Source organism: Astatotilapia calliptera, chromosome 10 (genome assembly GCF_900246225.1).
Source record: "Astatotilapia calliptera chromosome 10, fAstCal1.2, whole genome shotgun sequence".
NCBI classification, from domain to species: Eukaryota; Metazoa; Chordata; class Actinopteri; order Cichliformes; family Cichlidae; genus Astatotilapia; species Astatotilapia calliptera.
The window spans coordinates 13,460,512-13,488,367 of NC_039311.1; the positions used below are offsets into that span (position 1 = coordinate 13,460,512).

At 42.5% G+C, this 27,856-nt stretch overlaps 1 protein-coding gene across 3 annotated transcripts; it reads right to left on the minus strand.

Moving 5' to 3' along the window:
* Positions 1-366: 366 nt before the first annotated feature.
* On the minus strand, positions 367-27,720 carry LOC113030327 (voltage-gated potassium channel subunit beta-3). Of its 3 annotated transcripts, none has more exons than XM_026181683.1 (14): positions 27,561-27,720; positions 6,514-6,557; positions 6,382-6,419; positions 6,031-6,110; positions 5,718-5,762; positions 5,245-5,289; positions 5,099-5,142; positions 3,286-3,372; positions 3,047-3,132; positions 2,811-2,931; positions 2,626-2,720; positions 2,394-2,514; positions 1,871-1,959; positions 367-1,757 (listed from the first exon to the last, which is right to left on the minus strand). In XM_026181683.1, exons 4-14 carry the CDS (start codon positions 6,108-6,110, stop codon positions 1,668-1,670), a joined length of 903 nt encoding a protein of 300 aa, XP_026037468.1. In that variant the 5' UTR covers positions 6,382-6,419; positions 6,514-6,557; positions 27,561-27,720; the 3' UTR covers positions 367-1,667. The 3 variants fall into 3 exon arrangements, with proteins under 3 accessions (XP_026037468.1, XP_026037466.1, XP_026037465.1); XM_026181681.1 differs by lacking the exon at positions 27,561-27,720 and adding an exon at positions 20,429-21,144; XM_026181680.1 differs by lacking the exon at positions 27,561-27,720 and adding an exon at positions 15,671-17,108.
* Between the last annotated feature and the right edge of the window lie 136 nt (positions 27,721-27,856).

A 27,856-nucleotide genomic window follows, 5' to 3' on the forward strand; every position in this document is an offset into this window, starting at 1 on the left:
ATGAGCCTATTTACAATATATTGCAACCTCGTGTCTGCTGAAACAACTCCGGTGTATCAAAAACTCCACCTCGGAGATTAGTTTTCATGGCAAATCACACAAAAAAGGAGAAAAACAAAACAAAAGACACCCCCCTTTCACATTACAAAGTGTTGAAGTCATTACAAAACTAAAGGGAAAAAGACAAAGTGCACAGTATAAAATCTGTCGTGCGTGTGTTTGAGAATGGGAACGAATTTGGAGCGATGCAGAGAGAGAAATGAGCAGAGAAGCTGTGTTTTCAGGCTTCCACAAACAAAAAGAAAAGTTAACATTAATCGAAATCTTACCCTAAGTGGTCTGTGGTAAGACTCGTATCACATTTCATAAACTCAGACTTATTGTTTTTATTTCCCATCTTTTTGAAAACGTAACGTTCACCACAATATGTCTCAATCTTTGTGTCAGACACCCAGCAACCTTTCCGCTCAGTCCAGCCGTCTCAGACCTGCGACTCGAGATCAGCAACTCGGCACCGCTAGAAAGTGATGTCAGCATCTTTTGACATAGTTTAGGACGATGCAAAGATTATATGCAACATGAACACACAAGCCGTGTCTGCAGACTGCTGAGAGCCTTTAAGGCGAGCGTGCCCAGCAGGACGGTTATGTCGGATAAAACTATCTGACCGCTTAGAGTTTAAAAAATAAATAAATAAATGGCTTACAAGGGCACTGCAAATCTACATAAGCCGTAAAAAAAAAGAAAAGAAGCCATGCCACATTTACACCCTGTTAGGGCTATTCTGTCTTAAAGGGACATGCGCACAGAGGAGGCAAACGGACCGCTGAGAAAGCAGCAGGGTTGGGAAAAGTCACTTTGCAAAATGTCACTGGCTTTTGATTTCTGATTGCCAATTTGACAACGTAACAGCACACATAAGTTATTATTATTATTTCAACATTTCTGCCAGACTCAGTTCTAACTCTGTAACCTTCATGTTTGAAATTCATTTGCCAATTTTTCCTTTTAAATCATGTGATTAAAAAAAAAAAAAGTAATACCAGAGTGGCTTATTTGCTGTGGGTTTTTTTTTTTTATTACTTCACAAGTAATTCATTGTTCCCAACCCTATAAAGCGGTGAGTGTGGCAGAGCAGTCACATGCACACTACGGGAAATGTTCGGTTAGACACATAAGGACTAACCTTTAGCTCTCTGGCTGCTGGGTACTAAACATCACACAGAATAACAGGCAGCTGTGAGGGGAGGAGACTCACACGTCTAATGAAAGCACCGTTCACGCAGTAAAGTTGCATGTTAGGGCAGAGGTGGCCTTTTTTTTTTTCTTTCTTTCCTCATTTTAGGATTGACATTTGATTGACCAGCTTTAGCCTTCCTCTATGTTGAAATAATTAGTCTCTGAACAATCAACAGTGAGCAATATATGATCGATTATGTTTTTTTTCTTCCACAATTGAGAGAGTTCTCTTTTTCTTTTTTCTTTTTTTCTTCTTCTACATGATATAATGTACTGCGCAGAATGGATATGCGCACATACTGGAAGCATAAATGTTGCCGAGGACATGCAAGTTGTTGAGTATACAGCAGAGCAAAAAGCGATGTTTCCCCAATATCAAAGTCTTCTTCATCTTCTCGGAACATCGTCCGTCGCTGAGATTTGAATCATCAAGCGCGTGACTCTTTCTTCGAGTGTGGCTTGTTTCCCAGCAGGGCGTCCATCTCAGTAACGGTTTGAGGGGTCATTTGAGATAAAATCTGAAAGAAGGGGAGGGTGGCATCAGCTTAAAGTGTCATCTGCTGTTTTTTTGGGTGGTTCTTTTTATTGCGCACAAAACATAAAAGCATATTTGAATACAGCACATATTTACCCGGAGGGCACCCAGATTCTCAAGAAGCTGGTCTGTATTAGAAACACCCAGAAGTACTGAGCTGACTCCCTCACTGCGCAGACACCAGGCTGTAAAAAGAGCAAACCAGGAAAACTTTATTGCTGGAGGAATATCAGTTTGTAACCGAAGTAAAGTAGCTGATTTTTTAGACTTCTTTTAAAAAAAATGTTAACAGATTTAACCAGTGGTTGGATTCCATTTGAAAGCCTTAATGCAGACCATACATATACAAAGCACTTAATTAACAAGATCACAGATTATGTAATGTTATTTTCATGCAGGAGACATCGATTTTCAACACTTCTCCCAGAACCGTTACAGCACTTCCTACCTGCGTGTGTACAGTAAGATTAAACATAATGAATCAGTCATTTAAGGAGTGAAAATCATGCAAATACGAATCAATTCAGTCTTAATCTGCAGTCACATGATGCGAAAACAAGCAAAGCTGCATCTCTGTATGTCTGCACTAAAAAATTAAGGCCGTTTGCTCGGATCATACCGATGGCTAACTGTGCAGCAGTGCAGCCCAGTCTGTCTGCCAGTAGATGGAGCTCCTTGATTTTAGCCAGCTGCCTCCGACCCTCCTCACTGTTCACTCGCTCCTTCAGCCACTGGTACCCCTTCATCAGGACCAACATGGAGAAAAGCACTGATTCACACTGTATGCCGATAAAATCAAGAACTATAGTGAGGCTGATGTGGAGCCAGAAGAAGTGGAAGATCAAACTGACCTTCATTGCTGCTCTGGAGCACTCCGGTACACCATCACTGTACTTGCCTGTGATTAAACCACAAGCGAGCGGAGACCAGGTCATCGCTCCAACACCTGACAGAGCGAGGAAAGTGTGAATGAAACTAATGAAACTTAATTAAAAAGAAGAGATAAATGTTGCTGTGGGGTTTTTGGATGCCTGACCGATCTTGTGGTAGAGTTCAGGAAGCTGCACTTCCACTTTGTCCCTCTGGAAATAGTGATACTCTGCCTGCTCGCACACAGGTGGTATCAGGTTGAACTGGCGTGCCACTGAGTATGCCTCCTGGTGCCGCAGAAATGGAAACACAATGCAATGGTAAGTGATCAGCGTTATCTGGAAAAAAGCTGACACTCGTGAATTTGTGAAGAGTAAGACTTTAAGAGTGAGAGCTCAGCACCATGATTTCCATTGCGCTCCAGCGCGAGGTTCCCCAGTACATAGCCATACCCTGGTTTATTACAAACGTCATGGCCCGTACAATCTCTGCAAATCACAGCACACGACATCTCACTTAAATTACATTCATTTGACAACTCTAACGCATCTGATTAAAGCTTATTTCCACAAATAAAACATACTACCATACAAAAACCCTCCATATTTGTGCTACAACAGTAGTAAGCGGTTCAAACTGACCTTCCATCGGACTGTTGACATCATTTCTGTTGGCAAAAACGATGTCCACATAATCTAGCTGGAGTCTTGATAGGGATCCTCGTAAACCTGTGAGAAACACGAGTCAATTATTGGACTAAGGGTCATAACTTTAAGGCACAGTGATGTTTTGAGCCACTGCTACACAACAGAGAGTCTAATTACAGTGTCAATAGCTTTGCAGTTATTTGGCAATAAACCAAAGTATCAGGCTGCATTATATTGATCTGGTAATCATGCTCAATGAAGCGTAAGGGAAGGACCAAAGTTATTACATTTTTTCCTGATTGAGACATGAGTGTGTGTTTGGAATTTCATGGAGTTTCATCCAGTAGATCTATAAATACAAACTTCATGCTGGTGCCTAATCTTAGGCCAGATCACTAAAGTGATTTATTTTTTACATTTTAAGTTTACATGGCATCAAAACAGCATTCAGCTCCTCCCAAGATATTAATGATTATCCTCAGTACAGTGTGCTGGTGGAGGGTAAAATGAGTGATTCTGTTTTATGTTCGATTTTCTGCTTCTCAAATGTTCTGGGCAAGTGTCTAACCTTGGGTAAGTCAGCAGTTGGACTTTTTTTTTCCTGAGCAAAGTGAAAAATAGTGCATAGAGTCGAAATCTGAGCGTTGACCCTGCACGCGGTGCAAGCCTTAAGAGCTGCACGTAGTTCACTCATTATGCAACGGCCCCAAATCAAAAGCTTCATGACAATGACATAAAAAAGTCATTCAAGTCCAAGGTAAATGGTCATCCTGCGGCCGTGCTGCTTACAAAAGGAACAAAGACCACCACCATATCCTTTAGCTTTTTTAGGATTATTTTTGGAACCGATGAAATGGCTGGAAAACAGCAATCAAGACATGTACCTTCACCTGACCTCTGTATTTTCTTTGACCCAACAAATCTGATGACAGGCCTCTGAAACATCCTACCCATCAACATCTGTACTATAGCTTCAAAGTGAATGCACCTCATATCCCAATAGTGTCCACTGACATCACAGTTAAAAATGAAATTGTGCTTACTGTGACGTGTAACACGGAGCTGACTGAGTGAGTCAAACAATGCTCACACTAAAAGGTAAAGGGGGCTCCGAATGAATGATAGCAACCACATCATTAGTGGTTGAAGTAACACACAGGAAAACATGCCATACAAAATAAAGATGCAGTGCAACCTAATAAAGCAAGGCTTTCATTTATAGTCTTTAATGTATAATAAGCCTAAAGCTAACGCAGAAGTGCCACAAACTGCAGTTTGTGGCACTTCTGCCTTTTTTTATATATGTAAATCACCACTTCATTTTATATCAAAGTTCTGCCAGCTGTGCGCTAAGTTTCACCTCAGCTAATTTGAGTCATTGAGTGAGAGATCCCCACAGTATCTATGGTGATGTTGTGGTCCAGCTCCAAATGACCCATTTTCTATTTTAAATTGTCAGTTTAAAGTCAAGCTGCAGAAAAATATTTATCCAATGTCTTCTCCTCTCACCGCCAACCAGTTGTGGCAGATGGCTGTCCCTCCCTGAGTCTGTTTCTGCTGAAAGTTTCTTCCTGTTAAATGGTAGTTTTTCCTTCCCACTGTCGCCAAAGCACTTGCTCTGTTCGTCTTCTCCGTATTATTGTAGGGTATTTAACTTTCAAAATAAAATGCCCCAAGGCAACTGATGTGTGATCTGTTGAATTTTCTATAAATATAACTGAACTGAAATTTATTTAAATTGCTTTCAACTGGACCAGAATAACCCCTTATTTGGTTTACACTTTGCAAATACATGAGTAGACTGTACCTTCAATAATGTGCTTTCTGGAGAGTCCTCTCTCTGTCTCTGCCCTGTGAAGTTGTGAAAATACAAATCATTGATCCTCAGTTAAAATGATGAAGAGGCTGGGTTGAAGAAATGTGAAGAGTCTAGTGTTTTAGTCTTATACTTACTGGCCTCCCCAGTAGATTTTTGTCGTAATGACAAAACTTGAACGTCTGGCAAGGACAGGAGTCGTGAGTATTTTGATTGCAGCATAACATTTAAGTTAAGGGAATCAGCTCATCCTAAATCTAATAGTACGGACAGTCTTTCTCTCTTTCTGGTGTTAAAATTAAAACATTTTATTACCAATATGTGTCTCTTAGGCAGCTGGGTGAGTCAGCCACCATCTCTGATCAGGGAATTTAACATTTTTATCCTTTTTAGTCTCTCTGAGGATAAAGCTCTACATTTTTTCCCCAAGCATGGCTTTCCCTTGAGAGAATTTAATGGTGTGCCGCTATCAAAAGTAATAAAAACATGTAGTAATGCATTTCATCTCAGGAAGGGATTATTAGGGATTATTTAAAGTAAATCTGTGATCTGGTCGAGTTAAAAAGGTTTGCATGCCTGTGAGTCAGTTAGGAAGAATGAGTAATCTCACCTCCAACCTTTCTTCTTGATGATGTTCCCTAGAGTAATTTCCGCCCTGTGGAGAAACACATCATTGGTTGTGACGGGCTGAGGCTAATAAACTTTATTTGTATGTAACGTTTAACGAGATAAATAAATGATAAAGACACGCAGACCAAAGAAAACCAGATTAATGTAGAGAAGAAGAATGGAAAACGGCAGACAATAAAAGACGACGTCACATAAAAACAGGTTTAAATTTTTGTATTTGCTGTGAGAGAAATCAGACGATTTAAAAAAAGAAAAGTTTAATTGAGGCTCAGGAGAGGAAAGTGAAGTCTGACCTTCCAGAGGCGTACACCTCCGCTGTGTCAAACAGGTTCACTCCGTTCTCATAAGCTACGGTCATCAGGTTCTCCGCCATCTGAGAGAACACAAAAACTGAGACTGAGAGAAGCAGACGGCGGATAAATTCCAATTACCCAGAGGTCGTTCATGAAGGGCACTACTCAGGGAGGATAATACAGACAATATCTCGCCAAGCTACAGCAGTCTTAAGGCCTGTCACACATATTCCTGCGATCGTGAACACTGAGATTTGTTTACAGTGCGCCGAACGGTGTTACACAAAAACCAAACGAGTGAAGGTGTGCGGGAATCGATTTCTCATACAAACACAGAGAGAGAATGCTCACTTCATCAGAGATCTGCGATCCAAATGTCACCCAGGTGCCTGAACAAGGAGAGAGAGGGAGAGACAGACAGACGGATTTTATTTAAGAGTTTGAAGCTGAGCTGAATATTTCCCTGCCTTCATCCCAACTTACCTAACCCGAGACAGGAAACACGTAGGCCCGATTTTCCCAGGTTCCTATAGAAAGGGGAAAAATCAGGAGGTTAGATGAGAAATGCCTGTAAAGCGCACACACACACAAAATGTGTGGGCAGTTGGAATATATCTGGACATACAATCTTCAAACACAGTCAGTAAGATGTACGCATGTGAGTGATGAGCAATCCTCAGTAGGGAGACACTGTGGTTAAGCAGTGATGAGACTAAGAGATACCTAAGTGGAGTTTAAAAAAGATGGCAGCTGCAATGTTACACTGTATTTAACACACATTTTGTCTTATTTGTTTCTACCCAAGCCTCCGAGCCATCTGAAGTAGTTTCGGTTTATTAATAATCACATCCACTCACAACTACATTACAGCGTTATAAACTATTTATTCACGTCTATGAGGGAGCTGGCTCACTGCTTTACTGGACACATCAGGATTTGAAAGCTAAACGTCGCCTTAATATGGCGATGTTGTTGATGAGATCCTGATTATTCTGTAGCAGCATGTAACACAAACCTGGTGTCACATGTAAAACATAAGTACGACACAAAATTAAAAACCGGACACAGATGTAATTTATTTCTATCGTAGTCTCCGACACTTCACTCCTCCACTGCAGCTGCTGAGTGAAAGTCTTTCTCGCCTCTGGTAAAATGACTTCCTCTGTCTAATTATTTCTGAACAATTGACCTTTCATCCCTCGTATGTTAGCAGTTCAGTGTATTACAGTGGGCCAGTGAAACACCTGGAGGGGACGGAGCTCAGCGCAGTTAGAGAGTCCTGGCAAAAGCTTCTTTGGTCTGCACCATAAATGGCTCAAAAATGCTCTGTGAGCTAAAGAGGAGTCCATTAACTGACATGCCACATCTGATTATTCAGACAGCTGAATTTTGAAGGGCAGGCGGGGGAGAAGCAGAGAGCTGCATTTCTGACCACAGGAGCATGTACAGCTGAAAATGATGTGGGCTTCATGCTTTGCTCTCCTGTGTGCTCTCCCCCATTCTAATTAGCCGGGGAGCCAGCTGGAGAGCCGGCAGAACTGCAGTGCACCTCGCTGCTCGCCGTCTTTTCATCTCCAGCGCCTCTCCCCTCTCGGCTTGTCTGCCTGCGTCCACCGCGAAACAGCCAAATGCACAAAGACAGACTGTCAGAGCATTTAGACTCAGTCGAACAAGTCCCGCTTTTATTTTCCTGGTCTATTTTCTATTCCCAACCTTATGCTATTTTTAGATTCCTGCATATGTAAGCATTTGTTTCACGATCTTTATGTGTGTGTGTGTAGTGGGGGCATCAGTCTTTATGTGAGCACTCCATGTGGGTGTGAAATACATATTGTTTGTGTCATTACGTTAAACTGTTAAAAAAGCACACAGGTGGAAGGTCAGGAAAGCTATTTAAAGGGAAATGTGTCTGCGGGGTTTGGATGTAGCTGATTCCTTGTATGGTAAGCTGGCTTTTCTTCGTGGTTCGTCAACCAATGACAGCTCTGTCTGTTCTCTCACGCTGACAGCCACTTTGAACACTGGGAGTAAATTTAAATGAGGCACATGGGAAAAACATATTTCAGAGACTGGGTTATTTCAAATGAGCTACCTGAATATTTTACCATTTGTTTTGTTCGTTTTTGTTGGCTCTTCTTTTTTTTGTAGTATCCATCAAATCAGTCCTTTTTTGTCTCAACTTTATTTGGATGAGAATAAAGGGGATTTTATTTATTTTTTGTCAAGCAACATTTGACAAGGTGGGGCCAATAACAGCATCCGGAAAAAATATTCCCTACAGTTTTAATCAGCTTCTAAAGCAAAGCTTGAAACTGATTCAAAATTGCTTTTGAGGTAGCTTCTGTATCTGCACACCGGGAGCAAATAAACGATATGGTTTATACCCAACTTTATTTTTGTTTATTACCTTCTTTTTTATTAGTATTTTTAGGGAACTTGAGAAAAACTCATTAGAATTATGCATGATGGCTTTGAGCTGTGAATTAAGGACAATAAAAATCTGTTCCCCAGCTTAGTCACACACCTTCTGTCCATACTTTCCTTTTCACATTGGACCAGGACGGCAAACAGAAGGCTTACGTGTGAGGAAAAAACACATACCACCAAAACATGAGTCAGCATTCGGTGGAGTGTGTCAAGCATCCAGTGGCATACGGCTGTTACGCAAATGTTTTCTTCTCCTTCTTCTGTTAAATGCTCTTCTATCCGATATGCTTGTTAAAGATGAGTGCATGAAGCTGACAGCCTCGTGTTTGGTGAACGCTGCTTGTGAACGCATCATGACAGGGAGCAAATTTGAAACCGGTGTGCATTACTGGGCGAATTCCACAATTGCCGAGCCACATAAAAATCTCATTTTTATGTCTGTGTGTGCGCGTGTGCTTCTGAGCAATAGAGGATGTCACTGTTTCCATGTGTGACAACTGGCCGCCCCCTCCCTTGCGCTCAACTCCGCCGCTCTCTGCAATGCTGCAGTCTGCTAAATTACTATCAGTGAGTCTGGAGAAACACATGCTCTGTCTTTCCTCGCACTATCTCCCTATTGACAGTCTTTTCCCACTATCTCCCGCACGCAGTACACCCAGACGCTCGGCCTATATTTCATCTGAGGCGGATGTGAGGGACGCTGTGCAATAAACGGAAAACATCTATGCTGTGCATGTGTCATTATGGGGAGGGGTTCGATGCTTTCACGTGAATATTCACGCTTGATGGGAATTGCATTGGAACGCAGGCACAGTTCCACATGCAGACATGCATGAATGCACTCTTGAGCAGGGCACACAGATGCTTCTCTATAGCCTTTATAAGTAGGTCTTCCAGTGTTTTCTTCTCTATTTTTTCCATTGCCATAAATCATGATCTCCAAACGAGATGATTGTAGCAACTTGGCTGCCTCGTCCATACATTATTAACGCTGGAGAGAGAGAGACAGAGGAGACACACAGGTGCTCCGTCACGGTTTAGTCAGCATTTTAACCTGTGCTGACATTCACAGTTAGTTTTCACCTGAGACAGGAGGAAGACACTATATACAGATGGTTAGGTGCTAATGGTGGACTTTTTTTCTCCCCCTTCCCTCTGCAGTTGTCATAAAATGCCACACACATGCTGAGCAGGCTCTTCTCCAGAGGGAAGACCTAGATATTAATAACACTCACGTCAGTTTTATGTGTATGCTTAGACACACATTTTCTGAGCACAGAGTGTGGGAAGATGGTGGACTGTCTGTTCTCTTTCAGTAATGCTGCACACACTGTTTTGTGGCTTTAAAGGGTCACTTCACCCAAATTACAGAGAACAGATTTTTCTCACCTGTGCCTGCCTAAATACAATCAATGGAGTGGGCAGAAGTTATGGCACTAAAAAAAACGCCACCACAAACTTTTACTTTGCTTGTCATTCTCAATAATCCAGAGACATGCCAACAGAGCTACATTTTTGGGTTTATATGACAAATGAAACCAAATTAGCCACATGGCCTGGCACTAATCAAATCCCCAGCATCTAAGAGTGTACTAATTATTGATGTAGCTATTTTTAAAAGCATTAGCCTAAACAATGGACCCTTCATGTAAATGTGATTTTTTTTTTAATTCAGCTATATTAAAACAGTTAGGAAATCAGGTCTGTCCTAATTATAAAATACACATGCTGTGCAGGGAGAAAAAGGGGCACAAAGACACACACACGCACAATCTCAGCTGCTCTCCTCCAATTCTGCGTATCAGCTGCTGACACTTTATTAGTGGTCCTGACTCTCCCGTTAACTAAAAATGCATGTAATGAAGTGGTGCAGGAAAGAGCTCACACAAGCTGAATTTGACACAATGCGCTGTCATTACTGTTTATTCCAAGTTTGGGAACACACGTGACCTGCGACAAAAAAAAAACCCCAAAAAATGTTCACTCGCCCCAACATGTAATCAAATGTTAATGAAATTCGCTCGCTGAGAAGGTCGCTGCACTCTGCCTCTGTTTCATGTCCGCTGGCAGACGGATAAAGACGAGTATTTGAGGGATGTGGCGCTTTCCGGATCTCATGCCCCCGTGAGTGACAGCGCAGTGAATTCAAAGTGATTGAATGCAATCGCGAGCATGTTTTTGAGTATCGCGCCGTCCTCCGTTTTTCTTTGGTGTTCCTGTTTCCCTGTGATTTAAAACAGCTCAACTACTTTGCCTTAATGAATTTTGCAGTGTATTACACGGCAGGCAAATGAATGCTACCAAGATTTATTTAAATAAATGAATATATTAAAACACTGAAAAGAGTTTCAAATAAAAGTAAGATTTTAAAAGAAGAAAGAGGAATTGATATCATCTAATTAAATGCCTTTTGAGTCTTTTCCAGAGCATGCGGACACTTGTTCATTAGGCTGCCCTCTGCTCTTACATAATAACAACATGCGGCCATGATGGCTCTGCCAGAAGACAATACCAGTCTTTGACTTTGATGAGACAGCCTTACTCCGAGGACGTGATGTGGATTTTCTGGCCGCGATTACGATGCCTCTCAGTTAAGAGTAAGCCGCCAAATGCAGTCAATTATTGACAACTCTGAGCTTCATCAAACAACACTGACACGCAGGTCACTTTGCATTTTGAGAGGATTAAGTTGCCCGCTGCATACACTTAATCAAGTCCCAACAAGCAGCTGCACACATAATAACAGCCTAGATATTGTTCAGATGCACGATATATGCAGTAATTATAACATTAAGCACCGTACAGCGTGCTGTAGTAGTGGGTGGCAGATGAAAATAAGCAGCCACAGTTTAGCAGACAGTAAACAGATCATGGTTTGGATTATGTTTTGGTTGAAATCAAGCAAGTGAACACCCGGCGTTACTTTGCCTAAAACTTCCCAGACCTCAAAGTGAGTCACTAATCTGCCCAGTCAACTGGAACCCCTCCTGAAAATAAATAAATAAATAAATAAATAAATAAATAAATAAATAAATGTCCCAGAGCGACAGAGGGGAGAGCTGAAGGTCAAGGTTTTTGCAGCCCGCAGTCGTGTTCTCCTCCCTGCCACACAGGCCATTTATTTCCCGTGGTTAATCATGACAACAGCGTGAGGTCAAAATCACTACATTATCGCTTCACCTGCCGGTTACGATGAATATTTTAGTCGCTGCTGGGGATTTGTTACACTTCGCTTTGCCTTCGGTGGCACGCGTGTGAACGGCGCGTGGAGTGAAATTAACAAAGCGAGCCGGTGACGCCGCTGTGCCGTCAGAGCGCATAAACGCGGGCGAGATAAGAATCTGAATGCTAAGAAGAGGCACGCGGCGAGAGTAATAAGGGTAGGTCACCGTCTCGCAGCACTAAATGAGCATGAGATGCGTGTTTAAAGTCGACAGGGCCGCTCGACGCCAAAGCTTCAGCTGCTGCGACTACGCTACTGAGATTTCCACCTTCCGCTCCTCCAGACAACGACACCTCTCTGCATGGCTGAATGTCAGAACACTTCAAATCCTCATGAAAATACATGAAGGCTTTGTTCTCCAGTTTAACATGCGACCTTACCCAGTATCAGGTATTATTATGAACGCTACATCTTCTTTTTCTTGTTTTTCTCTTTATGGTACAGCTGAGGCTTTTGTTTGTCGTCTGCTTTAACTGGAGCAGCATGTCCTAAATGTTTAAAAATGTAGAAACAGCTTGGAAATACATTAGTTTGGCAAAATAATCTGAAATCAGGGAACTTTTGTAGAGCTTAAGATTTTGATCTGTAGCACGAGTACAGCCACATCACTAACAGAGAGCGGTTGCTTTGCACCAAAGCAGATGATAGAGGTCAACTGGTGCACCTAAGGTGACAGAACTTAAAGCTCATTGATTAACAAGGTCTCTATTACTTGATTAATCCTTGCAAAAGCCAAAGTGCAAAAACACCACAGCAATTCCCATCAGGTCACAGACTCTTCATGGAACCAGCAACAGCTCCTCGTCTCCAGTCTTTGGTCTAAGCTGCTGGCTGTGATGTGAAACATCACGTGCAAGTGTCATCAATAGTTTGTTCTCACTCTTCACAATCACATGTCTTTAAGTTTAACTTGAGTTCTTTTAGATACAGTAGAACGGCATTCTTGGGTAATCGCTCCTAAACTCCTTCATGTCTTTCCAGCTGTCCTGAACTTATTTTGATTTTCTCACATCTTGGCTCTTTAACAATAATACTTTGTTTCACAGTTTACTGCATGTCAGTGCTGAATGTTTTATCTGAGTAGGGCTTCCCTATTCACATTCTCCATCTCTCAAGCATGCATTAAGATTTATAGGCATCCGCCACAGACACAGCGTGCCCCGCGGCCATCTGTGAGGAACAGCGGTGGATAGATCTATGGTCTTCTCCAGTATTAATGTAAATCAAATTCCCTTTTCTTTTTTTTAAACTCATACCAAAAAAATGTTTTAAGAAATTCATGATGCTCAGATATACCATATTTTATTCTAACTCATGTGAATTTTAATTTGCACAGACAACTTTGTGAATGATGCTTTTAGATAAATTCTCTTTTGAAATATTTAGGTGCAAACATGACAAAAATGCGATTCCAGAGGAAAGTCGAATCATTTTTGGCGTTGTCTGTGAAATGTGCATTATCTTGTCATATCTTTTAATTCAGTTTTCTCAAACTTGAGTGTATTGTGCCAAATGGAACCTTAAAATGGGCCATCTGGACAGTTTGGTGTTGAAAACAGAAGGTTTAGTTACTTTAAAAATAGACGTTTTGCTGAGTGACAGAACTGACCGCTACAGTCACCTCTCCATCAGCTCGAATGCATACCCTGTGGCCACACTGAACACCCAGCATATTGCACACGCACACAGACACAAACACACACACAAACCAGAATGCTGCAGTGCACTGTGAGGGAGTAAAAAAGGGCAGCATTTGAAAAGAAAACAGTGAGCTTAAACAAGATCAAAGAAAGAAGATAGAGAGAGTCGCAAAGAAAGACTCTGAGCATCTGTGACCTGCCTGTGAGTGATCAATACTTGGGTTAATGAGACAGAAGGGCCACAAAGATGTGGTCAACGCAAGCAGCAGCATCCAGAACTGGAAATAGAAACCAGCGCTGGAGTGCCAAAAAATGCAGTTCCTCAAATGGCCACTTGAGGCTGCCTACAAGAGTGACTCAATCTCCCACTGCGTTTAAACAGCATTATAGGGCATGTTTACAGCCTGGCACATTGGTCTCCTTAACTCATTTTCACCATCTAAATATATAATATAATATAAGTTCATTTATACTCAACGTTATCACCATTGAGCAGAAGCTGGGAAATGTTTCGTCACCCATCGTGACCTCTTCTGTGTGTTTGTGCCCCCCTGGAACATTTTTAATGCAATCATCTGACAAGTCACAGGACTCACTGTGTGGTTAATGACACCAACAAGAGATCTGTGCTCAGGTGTTTTTTGCAGAGTAATATTCTTTTATTCTATTTCTATGTTACTTAGCAATAATTAGCAGATATCTGTTTCTGCGCGATGCAGTTACACAGTCTCTGGACACACCTTTGTATTCCAGCCATTCATCCAAACATGGTCAAATCCGGGACTCCACAAACCAGTGGATGACACCACAGTGGCCATGGCCCACTTTTCTATATATCTATATAGTTCACGGGTGGTTTAAAGTGAAGGCAGAAGCCTGCTTCCTTCCTGACCTCTGTGTAATTGTAATAACGGTGTGAAATGAGGAATGTGCGGCCACCACGACGCCGCCACAACCAGACTGTTGTGGTGCAGGTGGTGGAGCTTTGAGCATACTCAGTTAAGGAAAGGACTGATAAGCGACAGCAGTGCTGGCTGATTAGAAAATAAGACAAAAACTAAAGGCAATGCCTGGGGTGTTGCCAATGGCAACTGGAAGTGGCCATATGCTGTATAGACTTATTGTGCTGCTGCACTCCCTATTAGTGACACTTTTCTAGAGACGACAGAACAACTGGAAAAATCCAGCCCAATCATAAAGTCCTGTATGTGTGTGATTCTAAAGGGAAAAAATAGGAGTGGAAATATCCTAGTTTTGTCCTGTGCCTTATTCCCTTTTTAAGCATCTTATTAAGTGGAAACTAAATTGACTGAAGAGAATGGCAGCAATTCAATCAACCTGATTACCAAGAAACCAGGTCGTTAAAACTCTCCTCCTAGTTCTCGAATTTTACAGCCCAAAGATGGAAACACAGTGTGAGCCTGTGGAAGTCTGCAGCCTAATGTTAAAGTGCATGCTTTGTGCTTTCCCCCCCTTTTTTAAAAAAAATGTATGTTTATGTATAAATACGAGCCTCCTTCATGCATGAGCTGTGCATGAACAGCTGTCCTTGTTTAGCTTCAAGCTCTAATCCATCAAAGGTAAACCACAAGTTTGCCAACAAACTAAAAGAGGAAAAACATACATTGCATTCTTGTCTTGTTGTTTATCTGGTTGGATTTCCTTCCTACTTTATGACTCAGACCTGGTGTGTGTGCAGCAGAGATTTTCTGTGCATACGATGGTCTCCTGCAAGGCTATTTTATGAAAGTACATGTGTTTAAAACCTCTAAGAAAAGCCGGGCGTCCTAGTGTGGTTTCAGGAGAAGCTGTTATTGGAGGAAAGCTTTTTTTGTATTATTAATCTGCTGAAATGAGAAAGAGGCTAACGCAAAGTCTGTGGCTAATGCTCCCATATGCATACTGTCTGAAATATTGTGATAGCATTAGGGCTATATAGTATGACTTATGTAAGCATTTTTTTATTTATATCCATAAGCGCTTTTAGGAATAAATGTCATATTTTTGTAATGTCAGAGAAGTCATTGCTCTCACTGAGGTGTTTCTCATCTGGCTAATGGATATGTAGGCAGTCTGCACAGTCTGCTCACTGGTGATATGTTTGGTGACAAGCTAACCTCGAATTCACCTCACATCTCAGCAAAGAGACTGGCAGAACTAGGAATAATGAAGGCCCGGCAAGGCAGGTAGAGCCTCATTGTGAAGAAGAGGCCCAACACCTTGTTTCTGGTGGAGGACTTTCACCTCTGGTGGAGGTCAAAAGGCCACAGTGATCAGAGCGAAATAAAAGCCATCTCTCCAACCAATAAAGCTCCGGCTCCTCGTCTCCCCCAGTCAGGCTCATACTCACCTGTACTTCATATTGGTGTGGCGCCCAATAGCCTCCTTCATGTGGGCGTGACCCTGAGGAGTCTGACGAGACCCGGAACCCTCCCTGGTCTTGACAGAACCTTGAGACATGTAGTTGCCATTGCTCCCTTGTCCACTGCTTCCACCTCCGCTTCCTCCTCCACCACCACCACCACCTCCACTTCCTCCTCCTCCACCGCCACCACCTCCCCCTACTCCGCCACTGCTCCCTCCAGGAGGTGGAGCGGTGCGAAGGCCACAAAGCCGGTCCTCGCTGCGACTTTTGAGGTTGTGCTCAGTGCATGCAAAAGACACCTGCATCCTGGCAGCTGATGTCTGTGTCTCTTATTCTGAGAGTCTGAGTATAGGGTTGGGTTTGTTTTTTGTCTTTTAAACAAGGAGTCACACAAACAGCAATGTCTACAAACTGTTGGTGCTGCTCGACACCGTTTCCCGTCGTGCTGTTGTGGCAGCGCCGTGATGCTCATACAAAAGGGCTCAGACAGGGCAGGTCAAAGATTTTGGCTCAGAGTTGGAGGGAGCAGGCAAGAGTCCAGCCTCTAAACATGACACACACAGAGTTACCGTCTGCTCAGTCTCCTGTCTGGTGATGCAAACCTGGCAAAAAGGCTCTCGGAGCTTTCACACTCACACGATGCATCAGGGCTGCCCTCCAAAAATCATCAGGGAGCTTGTGTGCTCGCAGCAGTCCTCAGACGAATTTGGGGATGTGGCAGTTCTTGGGAAGCCCCCCCACCCTCCCACCCCAATAAAATCTCAGTGCAATAGATGCCCTCCCTGGAGAGTGGCTTCGTCCGACATAACATGCACGGGCTCTGTATGGCTTATGTAGGGTGATAAAGCACTTGCCAGCTTGCTGTTTTCTCTTCAGCTGAGGTTTGTTGAGACTGTCTTGAGCTGAGGAGCTCCGGAACGTGCCGCAGCAATGACACAACCACAGCTACAGGCATCCTCACACCTCGCGTCGAAATCACTCATATTTCTCCCCCACCTTTTATTTTACTGTCGCAAGGTGGGTGAGCAAAAGGGAAAAAAAAAAAAAAAAAAAAAAAGATCGGGCTCAATAGCTCGAATTTACATCGCCGAGGAGAAAAGTCAGATCGGGGGTAAAGACACTCAAACCCCACCAATGCATCATCACCAAGCGGCTTCACGCAGCATCCAATTGATGCAACAGCGATGGAGAAAGAAGAAGAAGGGGGGAAAAAAACCCAACAAAATCAGCAAGCACGGAGCCGGTTCATCTTTAGCTTCAGTGTGAGAAGTTGTTCACATACCGGCAGCAGCGGTAACTGTGCACGTCTCCCGTTGTTCGCCAGGATCTCAGGGTGCGCGGATTTGGGGGAAAAATGCCGGCATACTGGCCCCAAAATCAGCTGCAGCAGACATTTCAAACGCTCGGTGCCGCCTCTCGGCTCTCCAGCATCATTTGGAGACCGCCCCCCCCCCCCCCCCCTCCTTTTTTTTCCACAGGCTTCAAAACGTTCACGACACACAAGCAGTGTGGGGGTTTGGATAGATACTCCCTCTCCCTCCCTTTCTTTCGGGTGTGATCCACATTTTTTCATCACACCGATGCGCACACATTTCATCACAAAGGCACACATTAGGCTATACTTACTCAACCCCCTCCCCAAACCATCTTTTTTCCCTCCATAAGGTCCAGAATTCTGTCGTCCCACCACTCCCATTATTCCTATTCTTCCTATGCAAAACATTGCCCTCCCCAATGATAGCTTGATTTGCCATCAATGACCCAATCACCAGAATTACACTCATTACTACCTCTGAGCAAACAGAGGATAGATGGTTTCTAAGTCACAATACATCACATCACGGGCATAGCACGGCAGGGCATATCAGATCATCCTGCAGCCCATCATAATGAAATGAAATGGATGTGTCATTTTGGTGGCCAAGCAATGATAATAGCCCCTTCCAGGCTTTGTTTACCATCTAAAGTGTGATGCCATATCCAAAAGGCTTTACTCTGTGGTTAGTGCTCGCCCCGCTAAGTCTGCTTCACATAGCAGGACGATGTGCAAAATACCCCACATTTGTCACCATTGTCAATTTGGTTTCACATCTAGTGTTTTGAAGCAGATCTGCAGTCCCAGAGCAGATTGCAGGGCATCCACTGCCAGCAGAATGTGACTTTGAGTTGGCAATCAGCTCTTTCTAAAGAACCATTCAGCACAAGTTTGGACGGGGAAGTTTCCAGCTGTACAGGCAGAGAGAAAATACGAATGCTGCCCGTGGTGGCGCTTCAAAAGAGGAGAAGATTTAATTACTTCCACTTCACTGTTAAGGCGCTTATTTTCCAGGAAGCACATTATTTTTGTATAGCCAAACTTTTGCATAATCATGTCGACTTCTTTATCTTCATCTCCCTGTAGGCTTAACCTTCCCCTTCACTCCAAATAATGGCCACTGGCATCGCCGTATTACACAGTAATGACACTGACTCAGTCTGTTCTCCACTTCAGAAGCTTACAGCGCTAAAACCTCGGGACACAACCAGCACTTGTGAGCCTCATGTTGAAGTATTTGGGTGGAGAAAGACCAAAAATGAGCACATGTGTGGTGCATTCTTATTTTCCTAGTAATGATAAGGTTATAGAATCAAATTATCAGAAAATAAGGGGATACAGTAGATGGCTTTTTTTCTTCTCAAGCTGGATTATACAAGAGCTTCTATAATTTGAACGTCCTTGAAAAGGTAGGTTATTCATGCAACTCAGCGTAAAAACTCATCACAAAGTGTGACTTTCTGAGCTATAATCCCCTAAAATCTGCCAAACCGCACTTTGATAAGTGCTTGCAAGCATATTCCTTTAATGCTACAGAATGAAATGACCTGGACTTGCCTGTCACCCTTTTGGCTCCATTTTCACTTAAAAACAGAACAATTCGACATAGCCTGGTAAATAGAGAAATAAATAAATGTGTAAATATCTTTTTAAAGCAGGATGAAGCAAGAAAACTCGTCTCCCATGGTGGTGTTCATGTTGGTTTTGACACGCTTGAACTAAAATAGCACTAAAGAACGCTAAGAAGTGTTTGCAGGTGTGCCTCAACATGAAATTCGCATGACGTTCTGAGAAAGCTGATGGCGTTGACCCTGTGACTTTGAAGGCATCTTGTTTCTCCTCGCGGTTTTTATTCAAAAGTAATTCAGCTCCTCGAAAAGAGGACAGAATTCCTTTGATATAATCCATGAAGATTCACACATGTTCGAATCTGTCTGACCTATTAGCTTCGTTTCATTCGGCCCTCGTTGTCTGTTTTTCAGAATCTAAATAGCTCACATTTCTGCAGCTCAAATGTTTGCAGCTAAACCGGGAAAACGAGAAAGAACGTCAAGGTAGATGCTGGCTTCTGTTTTGATTACAGGTAATCATTTTCTGTCAGGAGGGAGTCCAGATCTCATGCAAATGAAGGCGCACAGAGGCTGTGGAAACAACTTCCACTGGAGGCTCTGTGGGGCAGTTCAAGTGATGGAAGCGGTTCTGCCAGAGGTGGTCGAATCAACTGAATCATACTCTGGTACGCCGTTAGTTTGTTTCAGCTATCAAAATGTACGCTGCCAGTACAAATGTGCTATAAAGTAAGTCCTAGATCTGAGCATAAAAATGATGTGAAATTGCAAATGATACCCCTTGGCCTGCACTATTGTCCCTCTTTCTGCTTTTGAGTCATTGGTCACAGACTTGTCTTCACACCATGATGACGCTGCCACCTAGAGGCAACTGTGCTGGAGACTAGATGACTGTGTTTGCATGTTTTGGATGTGTTATAGCAAATAAAATGACAAATGTAATGGAATCTGTACTCAGTATTTTAGTATGATGGTGTTTAAGCAGTAATAATGAAATATGCAGCAGCCTGGCCTGTATCTTCCTCTTCTCTGCAAGCACCCCACCCCTCCTTTTTTCAGGTCTCATTCAATTTACAAAAATCTATTTTTCCCTAGGTTTTTGGTAAACTGATTGAAGAGTAGCCAACACCACCGTTCATTCGCCTCCACACTTTAAACAGAGAGATGCACGCGGTACAACAACCAACCGCCCGTCCCCCGCTGTCAAATCATGCATCATTAACCCCAAACTTCTGCACCACTGATGCCTGACCCCGTCAGGCTGTTTTTTGGAAAGGCTGGAATTAGACAATGGCTCACGTACAACTCACATTAGCGTTCCTGAACAACCGGATGCTTCTGCAGTCCGGCCACGTACACTCATCAGTCCTCTGCATTGAAATCTCATCAAACGCCTGATGTTTCTTTTTAGGTCACCAGTGAGAAAAAAACAACAAAAAAACAAAAAATAATAATTTTTTTTTCCCCCCATCTCTCGTGAATGATGTCTCCACTCACTGCCTTTCAATTGCAGTCCTCTCCAAACACTCAATTACATCAACGCATTAGTAATATGTTAGAAAAATATTAACCATGTTATTAAAATGGATCATCCACGGATGGCTGAGTGCTCGCGATGGTCTCTTATTATCTCTGTAAAATCCAGACATTCAGTGTGAGTCCTGCACTCGCTAAAAAAGCAGCCGAAACCCAGACCTGAGTTAAATCTGCAGCCTTGTGTAGGCTGTACATTCCAGTTCTTTATTATTAATAATTGCTTTTATTTATTTTTTTTTTTAGTGGCCTAATTAAATGTACTAAGTCATAACTACAAACTCTAACTGCCTCATGGTTTCATGCTGTAAAGTCTTCTCCTCATACCTGTACGGCATTGCAGAGCGCTCAGCCTCGCACTCAGCCAGGGAGAGGCCACATTCTCTCAGGTACAGCTCCAGCCGGCGTCGCTCCACCAGTCTGTGGGCTGCCTCCAGGATCTGAGAGGCCAAGGCCTCTGACTCAGTCTTCTGTTCCGAGCTCTTGCCGCTCCGGGTCCCAGCCTTGGCCACAATACTCCCTGAGGAGGTCGACGCCTTGGGCTTCTTACTGATGCCATAGAGGTCCTCCACGGAGTATTTCCCCCCCTTACCTCCTCCGCTGCCACCACGGCTGGCAAACATTGTTGCCTAGATTCCAGCACCCCGACTGATGAAATGGCTCTTCGATTCTGCTTTGCTTACTTTTTCTTTCTTTTTTTTTTTGCCTGCTACATCTACTTTAAACAAAAGCTGCTTCTAAGTTTGAAACAAAATAACAAGGCAGTGCTATTTTGATGGAGTTTCATGTAGATTTGAAGCATCCGGCCCGAGGATGTGTCAGACATCAAACTGCTGGAAAGGAGAACTTAAAGCACCTGCGAAATATTTTAAAAAAAGTCTTGATTTCTCCTTTGTGGAGCCTAATTCCAAAATAAAACAAAGCCAGTTCGACATGTCAGCAGCAACACCCAGTCACAAACAATGACTCCTGCTGATGTGAGGTGCGTCTTTGAGTAAAAATGGATAGGAAAAGCAATCAGTATCTTTCTCTCTTTATCTCTCAAAGGAAGGACAGTGGGGGGATTTGTGTCGAAGCACCACCAGCTTACATTTGCTCAGATTAAGAGCGCACCCGGATGAAGTGTCTGTTCTTCTGTGACTATAATCAGCGGCGGCTGTGAGAGTTCAGCTCGCTGACCTTTTTCTTCAGATATAAATTAATAATGACTTTTTTTTTGTTTTTCATACCTGCGTGGCTATAATTGATCAGTTGATCTGCAGCGGCGCTGTCATCATAACCAGCACCCTTGCTGCCATCGAGCCCTCGGTCCCTCAAACAAAGCGAGGGTGGCATCCTCTCAAAGCCTGGCTTCAGGCCACTGCTGAGCGTGATATTGTCGGGGTCTGGGTTAATGCGCGAGCCAAACCTCCTGCGACAGTTTTTCACACAAACCATAAAGCAGAGCACAATGTGTGAAACCCTTTTTCACTGGAGGGGAAAGAAAAATCAGCGGCTACTGGTGCCCTGTTCATAAAAAATTAAACATAAAAAAGGGCAGGTCATCTTTTGTGCACTAAAATGAAATTGAACTGCTGAAAAGAGAAATACAGACAGACAGAAAGCGTGCAGTTTTAAAGAATGATGATGCAGATAGAGAGGATTAGTTCTCTCCATCAGCTTTTCGACAGTTTGCGCAAAGAAATCCACCTTCTAATCTCCTCCGTGCATGGCTGTTAAGTCCCAGCTTAAAAGCCAATATCGGAAACAAAAATGAAATTCGCATCAAATGTGAAAATAATTAAGCAACTCCCTCACGCTGTGAAATATCTGCAGGCTGTTATTTAGATTTGATATCTATATCTTTTCCTTTTATTTTAAATTTGATAGGAAAACAATCAGATCAGCTGTGATTCATGTTTCCAAGTTGGTGAAAATGTTTGCTTGGATCTGCTCTTTTGCTGTATTCAGCAGTGGGTTAAATGTGGATTATTAAAGCCACAAAAAAGTGCATCAGTATCTCAGACGTCTAGCTCAATGATTAACTTCCAGCTCATTCATGCATCTGCTTAACCATCTCTGCCCCTTCATCTTCCAGCTGCCGTGGCGGTCAGGCACTGTTCCTAAAGTGCAGTCCTCCCTGCGTTTGCTGTAGTGGCTTTCAGAGCCAGAGATCATCCGGGATTAAGCTGCTACAATCACTCATTCAATTGACCACAGTCACACAGGCAGCTGGCAGAGGTCAGTGTAATTCATAGCACTCTGTATTTCCTCAAAGTAGTGGATTTATAATTATGCGTGATGTCACGAGGGCCAGATGATAGAAATTTACCTTTTGATTTCAAGGAGAGAGAGAACCTGCTGTCTGCATTGTATAACTATCACATATCTGGGTTAGAACAGCGAAGATTGTTTTTAGTTATCTGTTGCGTAACCGCGCAAAGATAGATTTCGTCAGTCTAACAATATAGTAACCCAGGAATGTAGAGCGCGATGGAGTCAAGCTATTTGTTGCCACCTTGTACATGCTGTACAGTGATGAGAAGGAGGCGAGCTTGCTTGTTTGTGTGAGTAGTAGGGCTGCCTCAGATGGAGGCATTTTCCCTACGGTGTACCAGAAAGGCCTTTCATCTTAAATCACGCCCGACTTCAGTGCTGTTCACCTGCTACTACTTTTATACAGCTTGTCAAAGCAATCTGTAAATATCAGGCAGACACATCAGGAATTCCCACTTAGGGGCCCATACAAAAATCTTCCCCTTAAAAATGAAAGACAAGCTTACATCAGCAGGACAAAGTTTACCAAATCCTTTAAGACTCTTACGAATCGCATCGTAGGCTCAAGGCTGGGTTAAATCCAGACAACAAGAGGAGAGACCATATTTTGCCTAAAAAGAAGAGCATGTTTAAAGCTAGGGAAACATGGTGGTTACAATTAAAGGCTCATCGTCTCCGCTGCCAGATGGAAACAATGAACACGGCTCTCTCGTGTATTTGTGTCCAGCGTTTTGCTGACCCGTTCCTCCACCCTGACCACCTCCCTGCGCTATAACAACAGTGCATGACTTCATCCATCACTTCTATCATAATTACTACAACTCCAAGAGGGCTGCGTCTCTTAAACGTAAGCGCATGCTGATTCAGAGGCACTAACGCTCTGTCTTTACTGAACCCTGTATCTCAAATAATTGTTCTCAGTGCTTAAAAAGCACACGATTCTCTAAATGCATTTTTTTCTTTTTCTACTTCTTAAACTAAAAGTTTATTGCCGCAGGACTCATTGGTATAGCTTTTTTTGTCTTGTGTGGTTTTCTTTTTGTTGTACTGCCAGGCATTGAGGTGTGGTCATGTGTGTTATTTATGTAGGTGTGGCTCTTACTGCTGTTGTTTTTTCTGTGGTCTTTGTTTTCTTTTGTTTGCTTTAACGCAGTGCATAATGTAGTGTAGCCTAGGTGGGGGGGAAGAGAGAGCAAAGGACCATTATTGTTTAAAGACAAGTACACATTCGACCTACTCGAAAAATAGTTCAAATCCTATCAGAAACTATGTTTACAGAGGCGATAGTTGCACAATACACCGATGTGAGAGGAGGACTTCGTTTTGAGAGAGCAGGCGCCTCCTCTGCATCCTCTCAGGCCTAAGCTCGACCCACTGAAACATGACTCTGCTTTTCCTTTAGGGTGTCAGAGTCCGCCATGGCCACCAGGCGGCGACAAAGCAGCGCGGGTGAGTAATGGTGAGCCTGCCTCAAAGTTACCTTGCAGGAGAGCTGCTCCTCTTTCTTTGTGATAAGCTGTTGAACGCCCAACCTTTAAAACTCGAGAATAACAAATCTGTCCGGATGGACGACCACAGAACAGATTCGGAATCAGAATGTATTTATCATGACTTCAGATCACTGCTAATGACCAGTCCTCTCTCCGCTTCTGCGTGACGTTGCCAGCCGAAACAGTGGCGCAGACTGCACGCCGTGTTTACAATCAGATTTTCCGATTGTAAAGAGTAGGAGTGATATTGGGTCAGAATATGCTGAGACACTGTCTGCGAGGCTCAGCCCAAACCTGCACAGACAGCAGCTTCAACCCTTATCTGATAAGCAGAGTCAGGACGCATTTCATGCTTTCATGTTTACCGAATGATCAGGGTTGAACGCGTGATTCGTAAATAAACGAGAATTTAAAGCATGAATTATTTTCCTCTCAGCATTAGAATAAAAATCGAATAAACCAAGTTTTTGCACACTAGAGGGCGCTCAAAACACAGTAATACAGATCTGAGAGAGCGAGTGTGTGTTCACGGTTATTTCTTCCATTCTGGGTACGATTTTGGTTGATGGGTGATGGTATAAGCCCAAGGTTAGTTTCCTCATTTCTGTAATCTGATTACTTTCAATACTACACCCTTTCCCTCAAACGCACACAGTTTATGCTTTGTATTGTAAACCTTGTTGTATTGCATCCAGATGCTGGTTAAATCATAACCATATGCTCCATGCTCAGATTTCTAAGTGGGCACACACACACAAACACACGCATACATACACTTTACTACCCTCCATATTGTCACAATTTGAGCACACCCCGTCCCCCCACAAATGTGCTCATGGGGTCAGTACTAAACGTGAGTGGTCATGTTTTTGCAGTATAATCAATAGTTCTGACAGGCTGTCGTTCCAAAGCAGGCTAAAGGAGTGGGTGTAGGTTCAGGGAGGAGGGCCACAGGGGATCAGGAGGGGGTGCTTTAATCCTTAGACCTGCTGTGAGGGGATACGCATTCATGCAACTCCTCCAAAAAATAAAAAAATAAAAAGACTGAAGAAGGCTTTACCTTTGCTTTTGAAAACAAAAATGTGCTCTCAGTGCAGATGTGTGTCATTGTTTACTGGAATATTCTGTGTTTACTGCTCATTTGCTTTGTAGACATTTATGAAAACAGCTCATTCAGGCAATTGCTCGGCAAACTGTGATTTAAATGTAGAAGAAGAAGGATAAACATTCAGTTAGGGTAAACATCTATGGCCACAATACAAATATAAAGGCCAAACCTTACTGTAATTATGAAAAAGATAGAAAACAGACAAAACTAGAAGCCCTTTTGAGGCGTGGTAAAAAAATAACCTTGTGCATGTTTTAAATTGCTGTTGTTTGGTAGTTTCTCTAAATCCTCAAAGTTCTACAAACTTTGTCTGATTGAATCAAACCTCAAAAATTCCCGGTGGTCGCTATGAAGTCTGTGTGTTCTTTGTTAGTGACAAGGTGACTGTGGGTGCATACACATTTCAGCTCAGGGTAAAGATTCATACCAGTGGGTTCAGAAGTGTGGAGGAGTTATGATGAGTTAGGACTTAAAGGTGAGACCTATAGGAGAGGTTAAGCGCAAGACTGAAGAGTAAAGCCATCAATCTGAGTTCACAAAGGGTAATCAATCTCACTGATCAGAAACAGCTTTCACATGAGATGTTTGCCATCTCCTATCATGGCCTTTTTTTGAACTTTCCCTCACTTCAGACACATACGCAGAATCCTTTTTGCCACATGAAGCCCCACGAGTTTTATTTCCCTCCGCTTAACATAGTGGTCCTTGACGCATGTGGCTTGAGTTTTAGAATATAGAGTGATTCACATGAAGACGATAAGAAGTGGGAAGGTCACACGACTTTCATTTCCTCACAGAAGGCAAGAGGCACATCTTAGCTGAGTGGAAAACAAAAGGGTGCCATGGGGGAGATGGATGGCTGCTGAAAGCTGACAGAGCAAGAACCAGCAAACACCTTTGGAGGAGCCATTCACTCACCCTGAAGGTGATGAAACCCATATTCGCATTCTTCATCACACTAACACCTCCATCAAATGTGGTCTCTTCTGTGAAGTGTGGTTGAGAAGTACATAGCTATATATCAGTATCACTAAACTATATATAACTATTTAAAGTCTTTTTTGGGGGGGGGGGGGTTCCCAGTGGTTGACACAAGCTTTCATAGCTTTGAGCAGAAATGTTATAAAGAACTTAGATAATTAAAAGTTGTGCAAAAAGGAATAAAAACAGCTTATAAAAGTACCTGAAAAAAAAACCTAGAACAACAAAAGGTAGAAAAAGCTAGCTAAACCTACAGCTAACTGTTACCTAATAGTCTAGGTAACATAAATGTTTATCCAGTGTTAGGTAAATATACAGTAGGGCTGCCACGATTAGTCGACTAGTCACGATTATGTCGACTATTAAAATCGTCGACGACTAATTTAATAGTCGACGCATCGTTTGAAGCTTTGTAAGATCACAAAGGACGCAGGAATGAGTAGTAGGATTTAAGAGTGTAATAACGGACTGAAACAGAAGATGGCAGCACTGCATGTACAAGGATGCCAGCTGCCGTTAAACCCCGAAGAAGAAGAAGCTGTGTCCCAGAATTCATAGCGCAGCTGTCAACAATGGCGGCAGCTAGTTAGTTTTAACTTTACTCTTATTATTCTTTCTGGGTCACAAAATAAACGTTTAACATATTTTCAGGCGAGAATGTAGCTGTGTAAACCCCAAATATCTGCTCAGTTTATCAAGACACCACATATTTTCAAAAGCGCTCCGACGTTTTCGGAGATGTCTGTTACCCACTAGCTCGATAGCTAGCGGGGGCAAGGCTAACTAGAGCCGTGAGAACACCGGACTCCCGGCAAATCGTTTTCAAACCCACCGCCGTCTTTCGCTAGTCAGGTTAAACATATATATAAGTCACTTAGATAACTTAAAAATGTTATTGTTTGGCTTTCTTTAGTATTTTATTTGTTCCTGAGTGAGATTAAAGTTATAGTTTTTGCACAGCTAAAACTGTCAAGCAGACAGCTGATTATCAGAAGTGTGAGACGCTGGAGAATATACTCCGGTGTCCTGTTATATTTTAGAAAGCAAGGAGTTTATTAAACTTCACCGAAACAATCTGCAAATTTCATTAAAAATTAATAAACTACCATCTTGTCTTTATTTTTAGTTAGCACAAACACTTCAAGCTGTAAGCTAATGATAGTTATATAAGACCAGATGCTGCTGGTGCAATAAGCTGTACGCTGTACGTCCAATGGATGATGATCTGATTAGTCGACTAATCGCAAAAATAATCGGTGACTAGTCGACTATCAAAATAATCGTTTGTGTCAGCCCTAATATACAGTACTGGATAGATAGATGTTGATATATCCAATATAGCTAGAAATTATTTAAAAAATGAAAATCAAAGTGTTAAACTCTCAAAAAAAAAAAAGAAAAGAAACAACCCTTACTTACAAAGATGCATCGGTTAGCTAAATGTATAGCTAGTAGCAAATATTAAAATATAAAACAGCTGGATATAAAGAAACACCTAGCCATTTTAAAATCTTAAAACAAATAAAGGGTTGTTTGAACTGCATCCTAACCCTATTTAACCGCTTGAATATTCGTTCTTTATAAGTAAACGATCCATCTGTAGGTTTAGCTAAGATATACTCACCAACCATGTTACTGGGTACACCTTGCTAGTACCAGGTTGTACTCCCTCTTGAGTTCAGAACTGTCTTAATTTTTCATAAAGGTGCTGGAAATATTCCTCATGCACAAATATTTACTACACCACATCCCAACAGCTTACTATCCCAGACTGTTGTTGCCATATCACATGGTCCATAATAATACCGGTATAAATTCCTCTGTGGCATAAAAGTACTATATCGTGATATCATTGCTATAGCAACACCATGGGTTTACATTAATGCTTGGCAGTAAAACACAGGTGTCAGTCTCTGATGG